This window comes from Salmo trutta, chromosome 13 (assembly GCF_901001165.1).
Source record: "Salmo trutta chromosome 13, fSalTru1.1, whole genome shotgun sequence".
Taxonomy (NCBI): Eukaryota; Metazoa; Chordata; class Actinopteri; order Salmoniformes; family Salmonidae; genus Salmo; species Salmo trutta.
This window is the reverse complement of record NC_042969.1, coordinates 78,254,526-78,280,855: the sequence shown is the minus strand read 5'-3', so window position 1 is coordinate 78,280,855 and position 26,330 is coordinate 78,254,526. Positions and strand designations below refer to the sequence as shown.

Below are 26,330 nucleotides of genomic sequence, written 5' to 3'. Positions count from 1 at the left end.
TATCTAGTCCACAAGATGACACTGTTTCCCAACCATTTCCACCCGCCAACACACAGTAACATCCTACTGTCTCTTCCACACCTGAGATCACTAGGCACAAAGGAAGAAGATAACCTCTACCTATGTATCATAACATTCCAGTCTGTCTCACTCTGTGCTACAAATATTTACATGTTGTTATAGTAGATATACCCTACAGACCAACATGTTGTTATAGTAGATATACCCTACAGACCAACATGTTGTTATAGTAGATATACCCTACAGACCAACATGTTGTTATAGTAGATATACCCTACAGACCAACATGTTGTTATAGTAGATATACCCTACAGACCAACATGTTGTTATAGTAGATATACCCTACAGACCAACATGTTGTTATAGTAGATATACCCTACAGACCAACATGTTGTTATAGTAGATATACCCTACAGACCAACATGTTGTTATAGTAGATATACCCTACAGACCAACATGTTGTTATAGTAGATATACCCTACAGACCAACATGTTGTTATAGTAGATATACCCTACCTACACTACCTTAGTACACTACTGTACCTCAGTACACTACCTTTGACCACTCTCAGAGTATGTAGGGAGAATTTGGGAGTCCCTGCCAGTGTTCTCACCTTGTACTCCTGGACCACCCCATTCTGCTCCTCCTCTGGAGGTGGTTGCCAGGAGACCACAATGGCGGTCCCATTGTCCCCGCTCTCTGAGACGGTAACCCCACGAGGGGCTGCACTGGGAGCTGGGGACAGAAAGATAGACGGACACAATAACACATGTTAATGTGATACACCCATCAACAGTAACACACACTGTCTGCTCTCTCCTCACTTCTACTGCTCTCATAAATGGATCCTATCCAGAAGAGAGCAGAAGTAGAAATAACAGAGTCACGGACTGTCTATATTCACTAGGTGTCTGTACTAAAATGACTGTTTTTCTTTGTTCAGAGAAAGTGTTTGAGGAAATAAAAGAAAATCACTGTTTATTCAAACAAGGAGAACGATGATTGTAATGTTTACGCTTGGGGGGGGTGTGTTGATTCTACACTGATGAGCATAACTAAAGTGATTTAATCATGACAACATACAGCATAACACTCTTAATCTCGTTCTGATTCACTGTAATGAAATCAGGCATTTCTGCTCACGGGAGTGAGGGCATCGTGTTTGAACTCTGAAAACAATTAGCAACAAAATTAGCCACAAAAGTAACAGCGAGAAATGAAAACACACACCCACACACACATTTTGGCAAACTATCTTGTTTTCAGTCAGCTCCTCTCTCATTCATTCCACATGACTATCATGATGCTTCTCTCTGGGTTGCACCCAAACCCCAGAAGATTTCCACAATCACACAATCACAGCCTATCAACAAAGATATTTGTTAGATATTACTTGTTAGATATTACTGCACTGCCGGAGCTAGAAGCACAAGCATTTTGCTACACTAGGAATAACATCTGCTAAACACGTGTATGTGACCAATACAAATTGATTTGATTTGATTAGCACAGCACTGATGTGAACGTAGTATTTGGGTTCATCAACCTCTGGGTTTCACAGGACGTTTTCAAACAGTACAACATCTGGCCCTAACACGCAGAAAACACCACAGGACATAATATGATCCTTTACTCGCAACGCCTGCTGGGAACAGCTGTTGTTCTCACACACATGCATAGTCGCAAAGGTCGCAACGCCTGCTTGAGGCAGACTCTGGACAGGACAGGTTGTTTGGTTTGGGAGTGTTTGTTGTTTAGTTACAAGTGGTTGCCTGTTTGCCACTGGTTCTGTATAGGTCCAGTGAGAGAGTGGTTCTGTACAGGTCCAGTGAGAGAGTGGTTCTGTACAGGTCCAGTGAGAGAGTGGTTCTGTATAGGTCCAGTGAGAGAGTGGTTCTGTATAGGTCCAGTGAGAGAGTGGTTCTGTACAGGTCCAGTGAGAGAGTGGTTCTGTATAGGTCTAGTGAGAGAGTGGTTCTGTATAGGTCCAGTGAGAGAGTGTTCTGTATAGGTCCAGTGTAAGAGTGGTCTGGTGGTGAACTGCTAGGACCAGCAGGTGCTAATGAGCCCTACCACTGATCACATGGACTGGCAATCCTTCACAAACACAGAGCTGTTCTCCAAAGACAAGCACAGAACACACACACACACACACACACACACACACACACACACACACACACACGTCCACCCACCTTCCTCCAGAGTCTTGGCTATCTTGACCTCACTGTCTGTTCCCTGGAACTCGTTGAAGAAGGGGCGAACTTTGAACTCGTAGGTGACTCCCTTCCTGAGCTGGGGCACCACAGTACTGTCCTCCCCTGGAGTTCTCACCTCAAACACAGTCCAGTCACTCCTCTGATGCCCCTCTGGAGAGGTCCGGTACATCACCTTATAACCCTGGATGTACTGAGACTGCTGCTCCACCTAGTGGCCAGGGGAGAAGGCAACACACACACACATACACACACACATACACACACACACACACACACACACAGACACACAGGTCAGCTTCACTCTATTTAGGTGCTCTGAGTGACTTTACAGTGGAAAGTCTCTCAGCATCGTTCTGGAACTCATTATCAATAGACAGTTCAGTTGTTGCTTTAGGCCAGTTTAACTAATGTGGCTGTCCCTGGCCGGCTGGCTGGCTGGCTGGCTGGCTAGTGGGGACCGGAGTGCTAACTCATCAAATGGCCCATCCATCCATCTATCCCTCCATCCCTCCGTCTGTGTGTCGGCCAGTGGAGCGGATCTGTTTGGAGCGTCAGCGATGTGTGGAACCCGCAATGCACCATGAGATCATAGCCCAGAGGTTCCTGAGAGTCTGGTCCTGGTTAGAGGGGGCTAGAAAAGGGCGCCCAGAACAGCCCGGCCCGTCTCCTCCTGACTTACTGAGAACTGTAGTCTAGAATCAGGGGGACAGTGCAGCCTCTCATACTGACCGACATACACACATAGTCAGTTATAGTCAGTTACAGTCAGTTATAGTCAGTCACAGGCAGTTACAGTTAGTCACAGTCAGTTATAGTCAGTTATAGTCAGTTATAGTTAGTTATAGTCAGTTTTAGTCAGTTATAGTCAGTTATAGTCAGTTATTGTTAGTTATAGTTAGTTATAGTTAGTTATAGTTAGTTATAGTTAGTTATAGTTAGTTACAGTCAGTTATAGTCAGTTACAGTTAGTCACAGTTAGTCACAGTTAGTCACAGTTAGTCACAGTCAGTTATAGTCAGTTATAGTCAGTTATAGTCAGTTAGTCAGTTATTGTTAGTTATAGTTAGTTATAGTCAGACAGGGTAACTGGGGATCAGACATGGTAACTGGGGATCAGACAGGGTAACTGGGGATCAGACATGGTAACTGGGGATCAGACATGGTAACTGGGGATCAGACAGGGTAACTGGGGATCAGACATGGTAACTGGGGAACAGACAGGGTAACTGGGGATCAGACATGGTAACTGGGGATCAGACAGGGTAACTGGGGATCAGACATGGTAACTGGGGATGAGACATGGTAACTGGGGATCAGACAGGGTAACTGGGGATCAGACAGGGTAACTGGGGATCAGACAGGGTAACTGGGGATTAGACAGGGTAACTGGGGATCAGACATGGTAACTGGGGATCAGACAGGGTAACTGGGGATCAGACATGGTAACTGGGGAACAGACAGGGTAACAAGGGATCAGACAGGGTAACTGGGGATCAGACAGGGTAACTGGGGATCAGACAGGGTAACTGGGGATCAGACATGGTAATTGGTTAGTGGTGATCAGAAAGAGTCTTGGATCAGAATTGGCATGTCAGTATCCTTTTCGCATGTCCCATTCATCACTTATTATTGTACCTAGTTATTCCCTGGGAATGTAGGGGTTGCCTTATGTCCAAATACAAAGCAGAGATTGGACCAACCCCCAAGGGTAGTAGCAGCCTGTACTGTATGAATAAGAAGCCCGTTTATAGAATACAGTATGTCTGATGCAACTAGTGAGGTGTACAGTTATACTGTTCTTCTATTCAGCCCAACATAACCTAGAATAGATAGACATGAGGCCAGTGTTTAATAAGATATCCACTATCTCACAGCAGAGTTCCTAATACCTCCTCAAGCTGCCCTTTAACCTCTCCCGCTCCTTTATTCTCATCTTTTCTCCTTCTCCTCCACCTCTCCTACCACATCTGCAACCTCCCCCCCTCTCCTACCACATCTGCAACCTCCCCCCTTTCCTACCACATCTGCAACCTCCCCCCTCTCCTACCACATCTGCAACCTCCCCCCCTCTCCTACCACATCTGCAACCTCCCCCCTTTCCTACCACATCTGCAACCTTCCCCCTCTCCTACCACATCTGCAACCTCCCCCCTCTCCTACCACATCTGCAACCTCCCCCCCTCTCCTACCACATCTGCAACCTTCCCCCTCTCCTAACACATCTGCAACCTCCCCCTACTCCTACCACATCTGCAACCTCCCCCCTCTCCTACCACATCTGCAACCCCCCCTCTCTCCTACCACATGTGCAACCTTCCCCCTCTCCTACCACATCTGCAACCTTCCCCCCTCTCCTACCACATCTGCAACCTTCCCCCTCTCCTACCACATCTGCAACCTCCCCCCTCTCCTACCACATCTGCAACCTCCCCCCCTCTCCTACCACATCTGCAACCTCCCCCCCTCTCCTACCACATCTGCAACCTCCCCCCCTCTCCTACCACATCTGCAACCCCCCCTCTCTCCTACCACGTCTGCAACCTCCCCCCCTCTCCTACCACATCTGCAACCTCCCCCCTCTCCTACCACATCTGCAACCTCCCCCCTCTCCTACCACCTCTGCAACCTCCCCCCCTCTCCTACCACATCTGCAACCTCCACCCCTTTCCTACCACATCTGCAACCTCCCCCCCTCTCCTACCACATCTGCAACCTCCCCCCTCTCCTACCACATCTGCAACCTACCCCCTTTCCTACCACATCTGCAACCTATTTCATCCTGAGAGCACAAGTTGGCCACCTCTTCCTTCTCACTTGTATTAATTTAACAGCAGTCAAGTGTTTTCAATCTGGGAGGACACAGGCTGGCTCGCTGCGCTGCTGGGCGGCTTATGCAGTGGACTGTGTGTTGTGGAGTGTTTTGAGACAGACAGACAGACAGACAGACAGACAGACAGACAGACAGACAGACAGACAGACAGACAGACAGACAGACAGACAGACAGACAGACAGACAGACAGACAGACAGACAGACAGACAGACAGACAGACAGACAGACAGACAGACAGACAGACAGACAGACAGACAGACAGGACCTACAGCAGCAGTGCTGGCCAGTGTGACTGGCCCTGACCAGATGGACAGAGTTTTGACAGGGTTTCAGTCTGTTCTCTGTTTTCTGTCTCTGCAGTGCAGTGTCTGTCCTCTACAGGACGCTAGGACATTAGGACATTAGCACTGCTGAGTGGCAAAACAAATCCCCCGTGAGCACAGAGGGCTCCAGACCTTGCCACTCCACATGGTCACTTTGTAGCAAAAAAAATCTATGCTAAAACATACACAATACACCATAGGTATGAAATGAATACATAAACCATATGCATACAGTACATCCCTAAAGCCCTGTTTTGAAGCAGAGAGAACCACTCACCGTCCACTGCACTCTGACAGAGGAGGAAGAGAGGATGGTGGGGTTGTGAAGATGGATGACCACCTCTCCTAACTCCCTCTGGATCTGACGGTGGTCCACTCCCTGACTGGTGGGGGGGATATCTACACACACACACACACACACACACACACACACACACACACACACACACACACACACACACAAACACACACACACACACACACACACACACACACACACACACACACACACAATAAATACATGTACAGTAAAAACAGCAGAGGGTGCAGGCAGGGACAAGGTCCAGACAGGGACAAGGTTCAGACAGGGACAATGTCTAGAGAGGGACAAGGTCTAGACAAGGACAAGGTCCAGACAGGGACAAGGTCCAGACAGGGACAAAGGCTAGACAGGACAAGGTCTAGACAGGGGCTTAAAGAGGCCCATTTGAAGGCATCAAGAGAGAGCAGAGACCCACCTTGTGTTTTGACGGTCTCAGTGATGGGGCTGGGGTCACTCAGGCCGTAGGCGTTAGCAGCTCGGACCAGGAAGAGGTAGACAGCACTGGCCTTCAGGCCCTTCAACACATACGACTCAGTCTTCACATGTTCTGCCAGGGTCTGCCAGCTGCTGCCTGACGCATGACTAGGAGAGAAGACAGAACAGGATGTTACACTTCAGGTTTAAAAGTTCATACACACCATCAGACTGTAGGCATTGTAGATATGTGGTAGTAGATGAGTGGTCTAAGGGCACACACTTAATGTGTTGTGAAATCTGTTGTGAAAATGAATGTCATGTTTTTAATTGTATATAACTGCCTTCATTTTGCTGTACCCCAGGAAGAGTAGCTGCTGCCTTGGCAGGAACTAATGGGGATCCATAATAAACCCCTAGGAAGAGAAGCTGCTGCCTTGGCAGGAACTAATGGGGATCTATAATAAACCCAAGGAAGAGTAGCTGCTGCCTTGGCAGGAACTAATGGGGATCCATAATAAACCCCTAGGAAGAGTAGCTGCTGCCTTGGCAGGAACTAATGGGGATTCATAATAAACCCCAGGAAGAGTAGCTGCTGCCTTGGCAGGAACTAATGGGGATCTATAATAAACCCAAGGAAGAGTAGCTGCTGCCTTGGCAGGAACTAATGGAGATCCTTAATAATTGCAAATACACTGTGACATCACTTTATTTACTTTGGTGACAAGTGACCTCCTATGTCCTATCCTCTTACCTGAAGGCCTCTATGATGTAGGAGGTGGGCGTGGCTCCTGTGAGGTTGGGCTTCCACGACAGGGTGACAGAGGTGCGGGTGACATCAGTGACCTCAGGTTTGGAGGGGGCACTGGGGATCAGGTTGGGGTCAGTGGGCCTGGCCGGCAGCACTGGAACACCAAACTCTGAACATGAGGAAAGAATCATGAGATGTTTTCTATAAATCTAAATGAATACTTTATCAGTATTGCCTGACTATGGAAATGTCTCTCACATGAAGGTATACTACGCACATTCACAAACACACAGACTCACACACACTCCCTGTGGTGGTGCCAATATTGTGAAATTCCAAACAACAACAACCAAAACAATCACAGACTGAATGTGTTTAATTCAATGTCATTATGGAATGAAGCCACAGTGACAGCAGGCAGCAGCCCACTGGCTTACCTTGAACGTCCAGGTAGGCCTTCCACGAGGCCTCGCCACTGGGAGTGGAGGCGATGCATGTGTAGATGCCTGTGTCACCCAGCTGTAAGACAGAAGAAAAGAGGACAGGAAATAGAGAGGAGAGAGGGACTAGATTAGTGATAGCTCTGGGTTCTATCTGGTCATGGTCTGCCATCAGTGAAATTGGACCAAAATAGTGCTGCTTCCTCCCCATCCTCTCTCTCTCTCTGTCTCTCTCTACCTCTCTCTCCGCTTCTCTCTGCTCATTGACATGCTGGTGTGGTCCCTAGCAGCCAGCCGTCAGTGCATGGTTATCTCACTATTACCTCTCCCTCTAGAAAGTGGAAAGCAGCTGGGACGGCCAAGTGGCAGGATTGTACCAGTCAAATTGGAAAGATTTCCACAAGAGCACAGACTAATTGGAGACCTCCTCTCCTCTCCCCCTCCGTATCCCCCTCCCCTCATCTCCCCATCCCCCCGTCCCCCCAGGGACAGGACTGCTTTACAGAACAGATGCGGTGACATTCTCTAGTGGTGTGTGAGAGAGGGAGTGTGTGTCTCAGTGTGTGAGAGGGAGTGTGTGTTTCCTGTAAAATGCCTCCAGGTAGGGTCCATCTAAGTTCAACCTGACAGGTAAGACAGACCAAACTCCTTAAAAATACATTAAAACTTCATCACAAAACTAATAGCTATACTAATAGCTATGCTAATAGCTATACTAATAGCTGTACTAATAGCTAAGCTAATAGCTATGCTAATAGCTATACTAATAGCTATGCTAATAGCTAAGCTAATAGCTATACTAATAGCTAACCTAATAGCTATACTAATAGCATTACTAATAGCTATACTAATACCTATGCTAATAGCTAAGCTAATAGCTATACTAATAGCTAAACTAATATCTAAGCTAATACCTATGCTAATAGCTAAGCTAATAGCTATACTAATAGCTATACTAATAGCTAAACTAAAAGCTATTCTAATAGCTAAACTAATAGCTAAGCTAATAGCTATACTAATAGCTATACTAATAGCTAAGCTAATATCTAAGCTAATACCTATGCTAATAGCTAAGCTAATAGCTATACTAATGGCTATACTAATTGCTAAGCTAATAGCTATACTAATAGCTATGCTAATAGCTATACTAATTGCTATACTAATGTTAAATCAATGAGAAGAAAAAACCTCACACGTCAAAGACACTGTAAAACATAAATGACATGTTCATGTAAATTACTTTAGGTGAGGTTTGGGTCGAAAACACATCACACTGTTGCCCATTCACCACAGCCCTGTCACCACACAAAGCATGCCTGCAGTCATCACAACACACACACAGACATCGCAACAGTCTGACGAGAATTCGGACCCCTTGACGCCTCCATCTGGAGAACGCGTCGGCACCCCCCTAGTCTCTCCCTGAGAGTGTGTTCTGCTTCACACAGCTCCCTGTCACACTCAGAGGGTTGAGTGACAGGACAAGAGTGTGTGTGACTTCAAAGACTCCACTTCAAAATCCCTGACAGCTGATTGACAGCTCACTGAGGAGAGGAGAGGGCTGGCTGGGCGCTAGGAGAGAACTGATCACATGCTTTATTTACTGATCGAGCAGCGGGAGTTATTCAGCCAGCCAGCCAGCCACTCCGCCGTATAGACGGGTATACAGGACAGCTGTGAAGTTGATTTGGGGGAATGCGTTATTAAGTTGGAAATGTAAACATGTGACGGAGGTCAATTTGGAAGTCTTCAAATAGTCGAACTGTTCTCCAAATAGAAATAGAATTCCATGAAATTATGTTTTTATTTCCATATATTAGGATAATGGGGCATATGATTTGACAGCCAACTGCCTCAGTAAGATATTCCATTTGAGTTGGTGTACTACAGTCGACCTACATGTTGCTCTGTAGATCAGACAGTCCTGTAGTATAAAGGCTTCATACACAGTCCGCCTGCAGTTTGATGTATTTTCTCAATACTAGTACTCTGAACCAAAAAATAAATCAATACATTGTTTTATGTTTATGCTTTGAAAAGCTTGGAGAGAAAAGCTCCCATGTGTTTTTTCAGGGCAAATTAGTTTATTTGTGTGTGTGTGTGTGTGTATATGTTTGAGTGTCTTTAAATATGTGTGTGTGTGTGTGTATATGTTTGAGTGTGTTTAAATGTGTGTGTGTCAGTGTGTGTGTATGTTTGAGTGTCTTTAAGTGTGTGTGTGTCAGTGTGTGTGTTACCTTGGCGTAGCGGATCTGCAGTGCACCCGTGTCCAGCTGTTTGACCCGGGAGTCATGAGTGGACACCAACACACCGTCCTTCCTCCACAGGAGGGTGGGGGAGGGGTTACCCGTTGCTAGGCAACTCAGGACCACCGTCCCGTCCACAGACACTGTCTGATTGGTTGGACCCTGGCGGACAACTGGAGGTGGGCGATCCGACACAACTAGAGAGAGAGAAAGAGATGGCAAGAGAGAGAGAGCGAGAGAGAGAGACACGGAGACAGGGGGAGTTAGAGACTGTGAGGATAAGAGGGAGAGAATATAATTGAGATGGTTTGGGATGAGTTGGACCACAGAGTGAAGGAAAAGCAACCAACAAGTGCTCAGCATATGTGGGAACTCCTTCAAGACTGTTGGACAAGCATTCCAGGTGAAGCTGGTTGAGAGAATGCCAAGTGTGTGCAAAGCTGTCATAAAGGCAAAGGGTGGCTACTTTGAAGAATCTCAAATATAAATTATATTTTGATTTGTTCAACACTTATGGTTATTACATGATTCCATATGTGTCATTTCATAGCTTTGATGTCTTCACTATTATTCTTCAATGTAGAAAATAATAAAAATCCAAACTTTTTGACTGGTACTGTATAAGGTTGAGTATACAAAGAGCGAAATAACATAAAAATGAACAATATTGAGTGAAATTGAAGAGAAGAGAAGACAAAGAAAGATGTGCAGAGAAACACACAAAAGGCAGAAAAGAGCGAGAAAGTTACAAGCACAAGGCAGCTGTGTGGTATTTGAAGAGAGTGAAGGTAGTGAAGGTAGATGGAGAGAGAGAGACAGAGACAATGAAATCCAATTTTCACAACTGGAAGCGATTTTCTAATCATTCAGCAGCAGGAGTTGACCTTAGCCAAACAAATGTGGTGTAATTAAAATAAAACAGGCTACGATACAAGTCGTCTTCCTGCAGCTCCAGACTCCTGACTGCCGGTGGAGACATGGACACTCACAGCCCCCCCAGAACATGGGAAAAACCTTCTAAATACCTAGCAGACAAAGTTATTACCATGGAGAATTTTCCCTCCCTCCTCCTCATCCTCCTCCTCATCCTTCTCTCTGGGCATTCACCAGTCGACACACACAGATTTAATTAAATGTGCTTCATTAAAACTCCATTATGTAGATTACCACTGAGGCTGTTATCATTAATGATGTTAATACTGCTATTGATAACCAATTTTGCCAGCGCTGCTGATTTAGTCAGAAGCATGAGGTTGTTTAGTTCAACGACAGGCACTCAAATGAATAGCAAATAAAATGGGATACACATACAGAGTATAGGACACATGTACGCCTGTATATTTACACACACATCCAGTGTAGTATATTACATGGGAGACTGGCTCTTTGCTTTGGTGCTGGTGCTGGTGTAATCACTAAAACATTGTCACTGTGACCTGCAATTACCAGATCTGCCCGGGGAGAAGAGGAGGCCTGTTCCCTTTAATAACTGTGATTATCTCCTCCTTCTACCATCTAACAGGCCCTGCCAAACCACAGAGAGAGGGAGAGCAAGGGAGAGAGGGGGGGAGAGGGGGGGGAGAGGGGGGGGGAGAAATGAGAGCGAGAGCAGGCCCAGCCACAAAGGTCAAGGGAGAAGGTTCTAAATAAAGAGGCCTACCTGGAGAGAGAAAATTGAACCCAGGTGAGAGGTGTCTGTTAGAGAGGGTTGAATCTAGGTGAGAGGTATCTGGTTAGAGAGAGTTGAATCTAGGTGAGAGGTATCTGGTTAGAGAGAGTTGAATCTAGGTGAGAGGTATCTGGTTAGAGAGGGTTGAATATAGGTGAGAGGTATCTGGTTAGAGAGGGTTGAATATAGGTGAGAGGTATCTGGTTAGAGAGAGTTGAATCTAGGTGAGAGGTATCTGGTTAGAGAGGGTTGAATCTAGGTGAGAGGTATCTGGTTAGAGAGGTTTGAACCTAGGTGAGAGGTATCTGGTTATAGAGGGTTGAACCCAGGTGAGAGGTATCTGGTTAGAGAGGGTTGAACCTAGGTGAGAGGTATCTGGTTAGAGAGGGTTGAACCTAGGTGAGAGGTATGTGGTTAGAGAGGATTGAATCTAGGTGAGAGGTATCTGGTTAGAGAGGGTTGAACCCAGGTGAGAGGTATCTGGTTAGAGAGGGTTGAACCTAGGTGAGAGGTATCTGGTTAGAGAGGGTTGAACCCAGGTGAGAGGTATCTGGTTAGAGAGGGTTGAACCTAGGTGAGAGGTATCTGGTTAGAGAGGGTTGAACCTAGGTGAGAGGTGTCTGTTAGAGAGGGTTGAACCTAGGTGAGAGGTATCTGGTTAGAGAGGGTTGAACCTAGGTGAGAGGTGTCTGTTAGAGAGGTTTGAATCTAGGTGAGAGGTATCTGGTTATAGAGGGTTGAACCTAGGTGAGAGGTATCTGGTTAGAGAGGGTTGAACCTAGGTGAGAGGTATCTGGTTAGAGAGGGTTGAACCTAGGTGAGAGGTATCTGGTTAGAGAGGGTTGAACCTAGGTGAGAGGTATCTGGTTAGAGAGGGTTGAACCCAGGTGAGAGGTGTCTGTTAGAGAGGTTTGAATCTAGGTGAGAGGTATCTGGTTATAGAGGGTTGAACCTAGGTGAGAGGTATCTGGTTAGAGAGGGTTGAACCTAGGTGAGAGGTATGTGGTTAGAGAGGGTTGAATCTAGGTGAGAGGTATGTGGTTAGAGAGGGTTGAACCCAGGTGAGAGGTATGTGGTTAGAGAGGGTTGAATCTAGGTGAGAGGTATCTGGTTAAGGAAGATTGAACCTAGGTGAGAGTTAGACAAAATTAAGTCAGTAAGGGAACTCTGGGACTAGAGCCAAGGTCACTAGAGCCAAGGTCACTACACTACCAGGCTGGCTGCATTGACTGAGTGATTAGAGGTCTGAACCAGGCCTCACCACAAAGACAGATCCCTCCACCAGCAGGCTAGTCTGTTAATGAGAGGAGACTCCCAGAGGAGGCACTAGCCAGCGTGAATGTTACACTGCCAGGAGCCAACAGCCCAGAGCCAAGAGGCAAGCCAGGCTCTTGGAGAAGATGAGGCACCACAGAGTCTCCACCTCTGACAGGAGCACAGTCTGGCCAAAACTCTACAGACCTCAATACGTACATTAGACACTTAAATATAGCACAAGTATATTATTATGTATTTATTCAAATCCCTACATGTCAATGTGCCAAGGTGTGACAATACCACCAAGATGTCTCCAAGATCTAATTCTGGGAGTCCCTGACTAACGGAACCCCTCCTTCTGAAGACTATCTGTTCTCTGTGATTGGCTCTCTGGGCCGTCACTCACCGTCAGTGACCTCCAGCAGGGCCTTGGTGATGACAGAGCCAGCGATGTTGAGGGCCTGGCAGCTGTAGTAGCCCACGTCTGAGCGCTCTGCATCTGTGATAGTCAGGTCCCCCGTCTGGGAGACGGAGACGCGGCTAGAGGGCTGGGGGGGCTGGTAGGAGAAGAGCAGGTTCTAGAGATGGGAGAGGAGTGAAGGCAGGACAGATAAATACAGAGAAGAGAGCAGACATATATAGACAGAGAAGAGACAGGAGAGATATAGACAGAGAAGAGAGAAGACAGATATACACAGATAAGACAGGTATAGACAGTGAAGAGAGAAGACAGATATACACAGATAAGACAGGTATAGACAGTGAAGAGAGAAGACAGGTATAAACAGAGAATAGAGAAGACAGGACAGAGAAGAGAGGAGAGATATAGACAGAGAAGAGAGAAGACAGATATACACAGATAAGACAGGTATAGACAGTGAAGAGAGAAGACAGATATAGACAGATAAGACAGGTATAGACAGAGAAGAGAGAAGACAAGACAGATATAGACAGAGAAAAGAGAAGACATATAGACAGAGAAGAGAGAAGACAGATATAGACAGAGAAGAGAAAAGACATGTTCAGACAGAGAAGAGAGAAGACAGATATAGACAGATAAGACAGGTATAGACAGAGAAGAGAGAAGACAGGACAGATATAGACAGAGAAAAGAGAAGACATAGACAGAGAAGAGAGAAGACAGGGCAGATATAGACAGAGAAGAGAGAAGACAGGGCAGATGATGTTCACTGATTTTATGGCTGGTTTTATAGGTGTAATCATAAAATGTATATAAATCATATAGGAATATCATTGATAAACTAATGAAGACTATGATAGGACTATGATGTACTAATTATTTGTATTTCATTTTTGTTCAATAAGCATTCCTCAACATGTGCTCATGTTGGGTTCCTGGTGTACTGTAGGTCCGCCACAGCCTCTCACCTGGCTGCCCTCTCTCTGCCAGAAGATAGCAGGCTGAGGGTTTCCTGTTGCCTCACACTGGAAGGTGACGGTCCTCCCCACCGCCACCACCTGGTTCCTGGGCCGCACCACAAACACAGGGGGCACTACGGGACAGGCAGCGGGCCGTTAACTAACATACTGACACAGCATCGCATAACATCAGACAGAGATATTAGACATTACAGTTTCATTTGAATGGAAAACAAAGGAATTTGAATGTAACAGTTATGGTCTCCGTATTTAAATGAGCCTTGGATGAGGATTCAGGGAGTCTCTGTTTAGAGTAGACTTTGGGCGTTGCTGATGCGTGGATGGAAGATTACTCAAAACTGAAAGTCAGTCCATTCCATAATGCAGGCTGTGTACTGTATATATTAACAGTTTAATGAATAGAGAAAACAGGAGTGTGAACCCTGTGGGTCTCTGCATTAGCATGGGCAAGGACACACCAAAAACATTTACATGGAAATGGGGGATAAATGAGCCATCTGTCCAAGCTGACACCCTCCAATAGGAGCATCCAGGACCAGGCCCAGCCAGGATGCAGCATCTATGCATCTTAATGACAAATTCTGTTTCAGAGTGAAGCGCTATGTCACCGCCCAATGTCACACAGAGCTCTGCAGTGACACCGGGCCTCGCTGTGCTAATAGGCCTGTGTGGAGGGACACAGCCTGAATTCTGAGGGCCACCGGCTGGGCGATTTACACCTTCATCTCAGAGGACAGCGGGTGCGTACGCCTGGAGAATACAGTATTACTACGCCCCAGACATCTTAACGCTGATACGGGCCAGGTATCACATACATAAAAGCAATCTGCAGCCTGTCACTCCACATACAGACACAATTTGTCCACAGGTAAGATGGGATATTTGGTAATGCATAAAGCAACACAACAAGGGGGTGGGGGTAGTATAATGAAATGATTTGGTTTTACCTTGAATTACTCAGGCCATAGAGCAGATTTTTACCCATTAATGTCCTTTTGTCACTGTTTCCCGTGACAACTGAAACATAAGTGCTGATTGGTGGGAGGAGGGTGATGGGAGGAGGATGGAGGGGGGTGGTGCTGTGACAGCTTCCTGTTTCTGTCATGGCGTCAGGGTGAATAGGTGACAGGTGACATTTCAACTTACCAGACATGACTAAAAGGAAACAAAAAGACAACAGAACAACACACAAGGCAAGAGATGAATAAATAAATCATAAACAACACCATGAAATACAATAACATGATTAGGAAAGAAGGCAACAATAGGATTTTCCATTGGTAAAAATAATCATGTCATTGTTACTGAATGAAAATGAGACATGTGGGGCCAGTCCAGCAGGAACTGAAGCACATTGATGACTCATTACACATGTCCAAATAATGCAGAAAAACAATGAATAGCAACAACAAACACATAGTACATCCATACACTTTCAACAGTATTCTCTGCATGACGTACATCAGTACATCCATACACTTTCAACAGTATTCTCTGCATGACGTACATCAGTACATCCATACACTTTCAACAGTATTCTCTGCATGACCTACATCAGTACATCCATACACTTTCAACAGTATTCTCTGCATGACCTACATCAGTACATCCATACACGTTCAACAGTATTCTCTGCATGACCTACATCAGTACATCCATACACTTTCAACAGTATTCTCTGCATGACCTACATCAGTACATCCATATACTTTCAACAGTATTCTCTGCATGACCTACATCAGTACATCCATACACGTTCAACAGTATTCTCTGCATGACCTACATCAGTACATCCATACACGTTCAACAGTATTCTCTGCATGACCTACATCAGTACATCCATACACTTTCAACAGTATTCTCTGCATGACCTACATCAGTACATCCATACACTTTCAACAGTATTCTCTGCATGACCTACATCACTACATCCATACACGTTCAACAGTATTCTCTGCATGACCTACATCAGTACATCCATATACTTTCAACAGTATTCTCTGCATGACCTACATCAGTACATCCATACACTTTCAACAGTATTCTCTGCATGACCTACATCAGTACATCCATACACGTTCAACAGTATTCTCTGCATGACCTACATCAGTACATCCATACACTTTCAACAGTATTCTCTGCATGACCTACATCAGTACATCCATACACTTTCAACAGTATTCTCTGCATGACCTACATCAGTACATCCATACACTTTCAACAGTATTCTCTGCATGACGTTGTTCCGAGACTCTGTCTTTACCCATGTCTCCTCAAGAGCACATATTAAAAAGAAACATGAACAACTAAACAAATACAATATTTTAAGAAAAACAAAACAAAGGTTTAAAAGTGTTTATTCTCCAACCAGGTTGAAGGAGGATGAAGGTGAGCCTCTCCTCTCCTCTCCTCTCCTCTCCTCCGACTAATGAAGTTTTAGAGTCTCCTGAGGACCAGCCCCTCTCCAAACACTAAGGGTACAGTCTTGCATATGGACCACCATGCCATAAAACCACAAGGTGAATGTTAACTGTCACTCTCTGGCCATAAATCTTCCCCAGCCTATCAGTCACCTTATCTAATCTGTCTGCCTCAGCGGCTCCCACAGAAACATAAACGCTGTCACTCAGAGTAATGACCCTCCCCTCGCCCTTCCCCCCACTTATCACAGGCTTTTAAATGCAGATAAGGCTCACTTCAAAAGGTGTGTATCCGTGTGTTTTACCAAGGAGAAATCGCTGTATCTCTCACACACACACATACACACGTACATAAACACATGCACTCACCCCCACACACCCACACAAGACCGCATTCAGCACACACACCCATAAAGATACACACCCTCACTCCCTACACACACCTCCCTACAGACAGCTCCCTACAGACACCTCCCTACAGACACCTCCCTACAGACACCTCCCTATACACAGCTCCCTACAGACACCTCCCTACAGACACCTCCCTACAGACACCTCCCTACAGACACCTCCCTACAGACACCTCCCTGCAGACACCTCCCTGCAGACACCTCCCTGCAGACACCTCCCCGCAGACAGCTCCCCACAGACAGCTCCCCACAGACACCTCCCTACAGACACCTCCCTATACACAGCTCCCTACAGACACCTCCCTACAGACACCTCCCTATAGACACCTCCCTACAGACACCTCCCTACAGACACCACCCTACAGACACCTCCCTGCAGACACCTCCCTGCAGACACCTCCCCGCAGACACCTCCCAACAGACACCTCCCTACAGACACCTCCCTACAGACACCTCCCTACAGACACCTCCCTACACACACCTCCCTACAGACACCTCCCTACAGACACCTCCCTACAGACACCTCCCTACAGACACCTCCCAACAGACACCTCCCTACAGACACCTCCCTACAGACACCTCCCAACAGACACCTTCCTACAGACAGCTCCCTACAGACACCTCCCTACAGACACCTCCCAACAGACACCTCCCAACAGACACCTCCCTACAGACACCTCCCTACAGACACCTCCCTACAGACACCTCCCTATACACAGCTCCCTACAGACACCTCCCTACAGACACCTCCCAACAGACACCTCCCAACAGACACCTCCCTACAGACACCTCCCTACAGACACCTCCCTACAGACACCTCCCTATACACAGCTCCCTACAGACACCTCCCTACAGACACCTCCCTACAGACACCTCCCAACAGACACCTCCCTACAGACACCTCCCTACAGACACCTCCCTACAGACACCTCCCAACAGACACCTCCCTACAGACAGCTCCCTACAGACACCTCCCTACAGACAGCTCCCTACAGACACCTCCCTACAGACACCTCCCTACAGACACCTCCCTACAGACACCTCCCTACAGACACCTCCCAACAGACACTTCTCCCAACAGACACCTCCCTACAGACACCTCCCTACAGACACCTCCCAACAGACACCTCCCAACAGACAGCTCCCTACAGACAGCTCCCTACAGACAGCTCCCTACAGACACCTCCCAACAGACACCTCCCTACAGACACCTCCCTACAGACACCTCCCTACAGACACCTCCCTACAGACTCTCCCTACAGACACCTCCCTATAGACACCTCCCTACAGACACCTCCCAACAGACACCTCCCTACAGACACCTCCCTACAGACACCTCCCTACAGACACCTCCCTACAGACACCTCCCTACAGACACCTCCCAACAGACACCTCCCAACAGACACCTCCCTACAAACACCTCCCTACAGACACCTCCCTGCAGACACCTCCCTACAGACACCTCCCTACAGACACCTCCCAACAGACACCTCCCAACAGACACCTCCCTACAAACACCTCCCTACAGACACAACTCCATTCATGTGTATCTAAGCCTTTAATGAGGTAACCCGACCTTTACCATGCTGCTGTGATCACAGTGGTGGACCTGGAACCTGGGGGAGAAGTCAGCTCTAAACCTGTCTGGAACCTGGAGGAGAGGTCAGCTCTAAACCTGTCTGGAACCTGGGGGAGAGGTCAGCTCTAAACCTGTCTGGGTCAAAACTGTACGGGGGCTAAAATGCCACGCAGTGCTGGGGCTGGAGTGTATGTGTGTTTGTGTCTATGTCAGGCTCTATCTGTGATCTGATCAGAGGGAGTGGAGGGACCATAAAGCAGTGTAGCCCCCTGCCCACTGGGGGTCTTCTGTGTGCCAGGGACCCTGTAGAGTGGCTCATAGGGACTGGAGCAGGGTTGCTGCCGTTCATAAGATCATATTAGCACTGGGAGAGAAACGCATGCTAAGGCTTTAGTCTGGTTAATCGGAGCTCCCATTGTGTCTGTTAGAGTGTGTTTAGAAACTCAGCAAAAAAAGAAACGTCCTCTCACTGTCAACTGCGTTTATTTTCAGCAAACTTAACATGTGTAAATATTTGTATGAACATTACAAGATCAACAACTGGGGCATAAACTGAACAAGTTCCACAGACATGTGACTAACAGAACTGGAATAATGTGTCCTTGAACAAAGGGGGGATCAAAATCAAAAGGAATAGTCAGTATCTGGTGTGGCCACCAGCTGCATTAAGTACTGCAGTGCATCTCCTTCTCATGGACTGCACCAGATTTGCCACTTCTTGCTGTGAGATGTTACCCCACTCTTCCGCCAAGGCACCTGCAAGTTCCCAGACATTTCTGGGGGGAATGGCCCTAGCCCTCACCCTCAGATCCAACAGGTCCCAGACATGCTCAATGGGATTGAGATCCGGGCTCCTAGATGAACATGGCAGAACACTGACATTCCTGTCTTGCAGGAAATCACACATAGAACGAGCAGTATGACTAGTGGCATTGTCATGCTGGAGGGTCATGTCAGGATGAGCCTGCAGGAAGGGTACCACATGAGGGAGGAGGATGTCTTCCCTGTAACGCACAGCGTTGAGATTGCCTGCAATGACAACAAGCTCAGTCCGATGATGCTGTGACACACCGCCCCAGACCATGACGGACCCTCCACCTGTAACGCTCATTCCTTCAACGATAAATGCGAATCCAACAATCATCCCTGGTGAGACAAAACCGCGACTCGTCAGTGAAGAGCACTTTTTGCCAGTCCTGTCTGGTCCAGCGACGGTGGGTTTGTGCCCATAGGTGACGTTGTTGCCGGGGATGGTGTAACTCGGGCAGTAGTTGTTGCCATCCTGTACCTGTCCCGCAGGTGTAATGTTCGGATGTACTGATCCTGTGCAGGTGTTGTTACACGTGGTCTGCCACTGCGAGGACGATCAGCTGTCTTTCCTGTCTCCCTGTAGCGCTGTCTTAGGCAGTACGGACATTGCAATTTATTGCCCTGGCCACATCTGCAGTCCTCATGCCTCCTTGCAGCATGTCTAAGGCATGTTCACGCAGATGAGCAGGGACCATGGGCATCTTTCTTTTTGTGTTTTTAAGTCAGTAGAAAGGCCTCTTTAGTGTCCTAAGTTTTCATAACTGTGACCTTAATTGCCTACCGTCTGTAAGCTGTTAGTGTCTTAACGACCGTTCCACAGGTGCATGTTCATGAATTGTTTATGGTTCATTGAACAAGAATGGGAAACAGTGTTTAAACCCTTTACAATGAAGATCTTTGGGTCCTGAAAAAGGGACGTTTCTTTTTTTGCTGAGTTTATATTTGTGTGTTTTGTGTGTGTGTGTGTGTGTGTTAGCGTGTGTTTATATATGTGTGTGTATGTGTGTTTATATATGTGTGTGTGTTAGCATGTGTGTGTGTCTGTGTTAGCGTGTGTGTGTAGATCTGTAAACACTTTTTCACTAGTCGCTTAGACCTGTCCTGATCCTCCACAACAAGGCCATAAGCAGGCTGTATGTAGATTGGCATGCTGTAACCATCACAAGGCTGTACGGGATTATTATGGAAAACAGAAAGGAGTCCTTCTATTTGGTTACATTTGTAACATGATAAAGATTGATATGCTGTTGATATTTATATGTAGGAGATGTGGAAAGCGGCAATAAGAGTCCTGACTGTGTGGCCTGGCTTTTAACAGCTTGTTATGGGTCTAATGTATAGTACCCTTCCTGACTGACTACAGAGGGCTTCCTTGAATAATATGAGAACAGCTAACACTGTCTGTCCATTCTGGAATGAATGGGCCAAACAAACCAGCATATAACTATTTTAAGATTTCACTTTAGAGTCATGAGAAATTAGTATAATACTTTTGATTCAACCAAAAACTATTAAAAGGAATATACTGTTCACATAACATATTGTAATCAACAAAATATCCAATCATGTTTCCAGCTACAGGTCGCAATACTGTGACGCTGTGAACTTTCCTTCTCGATCCAAGCCCGATCCAAGCACTTAAAATGGGGCTTCAGTACCCTCATCTGGGAGTTACTGGCAGAGCATTGAATTCTTAGAATATTGACATTAATTCCACATAGGAGCAGAATATCTAATTTACTCCAGTGTAACCCACCGTCTGAGCCAACAATTCACTACCACTGAAATTACATTAAACCAGCGGCAACTGTCTAAGAAATGTTACGCAACGCATTAGCAGCCTTCCTGTCCTGAATGTTTTTGTAAATAAACATGTTATTTGTGCCTTAATCTCTCCCTTTGGGTTCCTTCCCTCTTTCCTGTTATCTCCAGTGATCTGACAGGACACTCATAATAATTTTTAAATCAATAACACGTATGACATGCTCTCCTGACAAGCATCAGACCGGAAGCAAATATGACATGACGAAATCCTCTCTCCCCCTCTCCTTCTCCTTCTCCTTCTCCCCATCCCCCTCCTCCTCTCCCTCCCTAGCTAGAGGAGGTAAACGCTTCCTTTAGTTATTAAGTGGCACAAAGTCTTTGATGATGCACTCTATTTACTGTGAGATGCCCTACCTCATCCTGCATGCTTCCTCTAATACAGGGTCTCACCTCATCCTGCATGCTTCCTCTAATACAGGGTCTCACCTCATCCTGCATGCTTCCTCTAATACAGGGTCTCACCTCATCCTGCATGCTTCCTCTAATACAGGGTCTCACCTCATCCTGCATGCTTCCTCTAATACAGGGTCTTACCTCATCCTGCATGCTTCATCTAATACAGGGTCTCACCTCATCCTGCATGCTTCCTCTAATACAGGCATAGCATGTGAGATGAGACACTGCTTATGAGGTCATACAGAACAGGGTCATTAATTTTAAAAAAAAGGGAAAATGGGTCAAATTCAGTAACATCCTGTTTTTCTCTAGCCTGATCCTGTAGTTCTGAATGGTGTGTTAGGGACAGAGTGTATTGTCACAGATTCAGCTCCTGGTAGTAACATTAACAAACATCAAAGTTGTTCTCTTTCATTAGCTAGGCCTTCATCAGAGAGGCAGCGCAAGCAGGAAAGTCAACCAGAGAGTTGGATATATTGATGAAGTTATTGATGGACGTCAGTGTTGTGTTCGAGACCAGCTAAAGCGAGACCGATTCAAGACCAAGACCGGAGCAAATTGAGTCCGTGTCAAGACCAAGACCAGAGGGGGGGCGAGACCGAGTCAAGACCGAGACCAGAGGGGGGATGAGACCGAGTCAAGACCGAGACCGGGAGGGGGACAAGGCGTCTGAGACCGAGTCAAAACCGAGACCGGGAGGGGGACCAGGCATCCGAGACCGAGTCAAAACTGAGACCGGGAGGGGGACCAGGCGTCCAAGACCGAATCAAGACCGAGACCAGGGGGGGGCGAGACAGAGACCGGGAGGGGAACAAGGCATCTGAGACCGAGTCAAAACCGAGACCGAGACCAGAAAAATGCGAGTCCAATTCAAGACCATGACTGTAATTTAGTCAAATCACCACCATAATAAGAGTTCTAAATGTCCAGTATTTCTGGGTTCATATTTCAGAACAACATCTGGATTCTTTAGACATTCAGAATAGTGAAAAAATGCATCCTGGGGGAAAATAGAGCCACTCTAAAAATTATTACTAACCCAAACACAGTGTGGAACAATGGGTCTTCTACGCCTTCAGAGAAGGGCTAAGGATTTATAAAATAATGATTATAATAATAATGATCATTATATTATTTTCAATTATGTTCTGATTTAATCTCTTTAGTTTTTGTTGGAAAGGAAAGGGTTAACACTGAAGAGAAAAAAATATCCAATATGGATATTTCTTTGCTGGTCTCTGGGGAGATAAATCTAGATAGCTAGGTCAGCCATTGGCTAGGCCATCAGAAGCTAGATAAAGGCATCTTCCATTCAACTGTATTAGGGCAAAATGTTGGAGTGACAGTGGAATCAATTAATTAATGAGTTGGACTGTTTTTACAAAAACACATGGAAACTTCTGCCTTCTTGAAGGCCAACAGGTCAATAGTGAGCAGTAGTTTCCCCACTGTCTAGCTAGCTAGCTTTTGTTGTCGGCTAGTTTGCAGCGGCTGAAGAATAACTTTCAACAAGAAGTTAAGTTTCAAATGATCATCATCATCATCTGGTGAGTGGAACTGTGTTTTTTATTGCAGCACGCTTGCTGTTGTCAGCCATCTCTTTGAAAATCACTTGTGTATGTGTGAAACATTGTTGTATTTCAAGTGGAACTGACAGCATTTTAGCTTCCAGGAAGAATATGACACATAAAAAATATGACCACTTACATATGATAATTTTCACATTTCATAAATTCTTAGAATGTTTTGTCCAGGAACGGAGTCTACACAAACCGGTGCGCTATAGCCCGGGCTCCCGAGTGGCGCAGCGGTCTAAGGCACTGCTACTCAGTGCTAGAGGCATCACTACAGACCCTGGTTTGATTCCAGGCTGTATCACAACCAGCCATGATTAGGAGTCCCATAGGGTGGCTGTCACGTTCTGACCTGTAAAGGTGGTATTTGTTAGTGTTTAGTATGGTCAGGACGTAGCAGGGGGTATTTTGTTTATATCAGTGGTTCTTAACCTGGGTTCGATCGAACCCCAGGGGTTCGGTGAGTCAGTCTCAGGGGTTCGGCGGAGGTCAAGACACACACCCGACTCATATGATTCGTGATGACACGCCCCGCTTGGCCATCATTGGCTGCAGGTGATCACGCAACATCGCTTGGCCTATCTGTGCTGCAGGGAATTTGGCGCGCTCAGTATTCGAATTGTGACTGTCGTGATGGTACGTCGTGTGATTTCTTTCTTAATATTTTAATCCCTTCATACTAACTATGTCGAGCAAAAAAAGAAAGTGGTCGGACGAATATGTACAATATGGATTCACATGTATAACGGAACGTGATGAGAGTCAGCGTCCTAACTGCATGATTTGCAATGCCAAGTTGAGCAATTCTAGTCTAGCACCGGCAAAACTAAGAGAACACTTCCTTAAGCTGCATGGAGATGGACAATACAAGAACACAACGCTCGCTGAATTCAAGGTGAAGAGAGCCAGATTCGATGAAAAGGCTACTCTGCCTGTTCTCGGCTTTGTACCCATCAACAAACCGATCCTCACAGCATCGTACGAAGTTGCTTACCTGATCGCAAAGCAGGGCAAACCACACACCATTGGTGAAACACTCATAAAACCAGCTGTGTTGAAGATGGCGAATATCATGCTGGGAAAAGCGGCTGAAGTTAAGTTATCCCCAATTCCTCTTATTCATTAATATTCATTATTATGTTTTTGTTTTTGTGTGAAAATCATGTTTTAATGGTTTTGTTCTTTGAACACTGATGTTGATACACGGTTCATTTTGTGCACCAGTAAAATATATACCTATGTTTTGAATTTTATTTTTCCAATTAAGAAGGGTTCGGTGAATGCGCATATGAAACTGGTGGGGGTCAGTACCTCCAACAAGGTTAAGAACCACTGGTTTATATGTTTCGGGGATTGTTAGTCTATGTGTATAGACAAGGGGTGTTTGATTAGAGTGGTCTAGAGTTTTGGTATAATTTCTATGTTTATTCTAGTCACTCTGTTTCTATGTGCAGTTTTGTTCTTGACCTTCAATTGGAAGCAGTGGCTCCTCGTTGCTTCTGATTGAAGGTCCTATAATTAGGGGTTTGTTTGTATTGTGGATTGTGGGTAGTTGTATTCTGTTTTGTGCTTGTCACCTGACAGAACTGTTAGTGTTGTTTCCGTTAATTGTATATTTGTTTCTCCTTCTTCAATATTAGAAAAGAAGATGAGTATACACTTCCCTGTTGCGTCTTGGTCCTCCACACATGACACGCGTTACAGTGGCGCACAATTGGCCCAGCATTGTCCAGGTTTGGTCCGGGGTAGGCCGTTATTGTAAATAAGAATTTGTTCAATTGACTTGCCTAGTTAAATAAATAAAATATGGATGCAGTTCAATGCATGATTAATATAATTCACCAATACATTTCTTAGAATTCCAAAAAAATATTGCCATCAGGTTGTAAATCACAATTTCAGTTTCAATGATTCAATATTCTGGACAAAAACAGACGAATGTAAATAAGGCTGGGATTGTCAATATAATCAAATTAAGCAGGGCAATGATCACAAGTCAGTCGTAACGTGGCTAATAGGCAAACGTATGTATTTATGTAGCAATCTAAAAACACAGAGCCTAACATTAGCTAGCTAGCTAGCTGCTAGGAGGATGTCATGCCATTGGAGGACTGGGTGAGTGACTGACGTTTTCCCCTCATATCATTTTTTGGTGGCTATACACAGCTAGAGATGCAGGTGTCATTTGGTTAGCTAGCAAGAACTTGAACGACTGTTATCCAGTTAGCATATCTCTTGCATTCGCACACAAAAAATAATAGTTAGTCAAGAACGCTCTAGATAACATGTAAACAGCCTAACCAGCTCTGCAACGGCAAGCAAATTGGTCAGAGTGAGGTGTGTTTGGAAGTAGCTAGCTAGCTAGCAAGCTAGCCAACTTTAGCCAGTTAGCTTGGGTGCTTGGTTTGGACAAGCATGCAACAACAAGCTGCAGAAGGACGAGGAGGCTACAATTCCCCATTGTTTATCAGTGAAATTTTGACAGCCAACTAGCTGAAAAAGTCTGAGAGGGTTTATCTAATGTTCCTTCATTAGATTTTAGCTCATCTTGCTCTGGTTAGCATTAGTTGTTGACCTTGTTGATGTTTATAACTGAGTGAGAGAGAGCCTACCTTTTCATGGTGGTTTGATCAATAGGACTGTAAAGTTCCCAAATGTAAGAGGACTCCTGTGGTGTTTACATAGTTGTAGAAATCCATTCAGGTGTATTTTGTTGTTTTTGGATAATGCGTTCTAGTGATCTGAAGTCGCACTGTTGCAACGGCCTGTAAACACACAGTCCAGTTCAAAGTGAATGATGGCAGGTCTGTGTGGCAAATGGCTTGTTTGAATAAAGGTCTACTGTAGCTCTCATTGGCTATTTGTATTATTTTTTTTATGAAGTTATTGGTGGATATCTTGAAGAAATGATTGGTGGATGTTGATTAAGTTATTACTGGATATATAGATGAAGTTATTGACAGGAGGGTCTAATCATGCTCCTCCAAGAAATCAACACATCACTGGCCTGTGGAACGCAGCAATAAATAATTGCAGAGAACAAACGTGAAGATTGGGTTCTGTATTAGTACTGAGAGGGGGTGATGGGGGATTTTTTGTCCCATCTCTTCATAGATCTCGAGGACTGCTGGGAATACAATTGTACACTTCTGACCTCACCACACAAACCTCTACTACCCAAACCCCCCCACCATCCTCCCATCTACCTCGTCCAAGCTCAATTCCCATCTCGTTCTGCTCCAGTGGTGAGTCACTTCAACCCCTCAATGTACACCTCCCCACCCTGCTGACCCCATCCCCTGTGCACTGAACCACCTTCTATCCCCTCCTCCCCTCTGCTCCCCAATATTCACATTAACCTGCTGCTAAATGACCCCAGTGTTCCACCTGCGTGGCTCCCAGGAGGTTTAAGGGTTGGGGGG

General features: G+C 45.8%; 1 protein-coding gene across 1 annotated transcript in view; it reads right to left on the bottom strand.

Moving 5' to 3' along the window:
• The window catches only part of LOC115206848 (roundabout homolog 1-like), a 454,555-nt gene that overhangs the window by 51,527 nt on the left and 376,698 nt on the right, over nucleotides 1-26,330 (bottom strand). Inside the window, 10 exon segments of the mRNA XM_029774026.1 lie at nucleotides 578-757; nucleotides 2,218-2,449; nucleotides 5,673-5,794; nucleotides 6,133-6,299; nucleotides 6,886-7,051; nucleotides 7,320-7,401; nucleotides 9,560-9,765; nucleotides 12,901-13,072; nucleotides 13,884-14,008; nucleotides 15,042-15,050. Of these exon segments, the coding sequence (XP_029629886.1) occupies nucleotides 578-757; nucleotides 2,218-2,449; nucleotides 5,673-5,794; nucleotides 6,133-6,299; nucleotides 6,886-7,051; nucleotides 7,320-7,401; nucleotides 9,560-9,765; nucleotides 12,901-13,072; nucleotides 13,884-14,008; nucleotides 15,042-15,050 (1,461 nt within the window).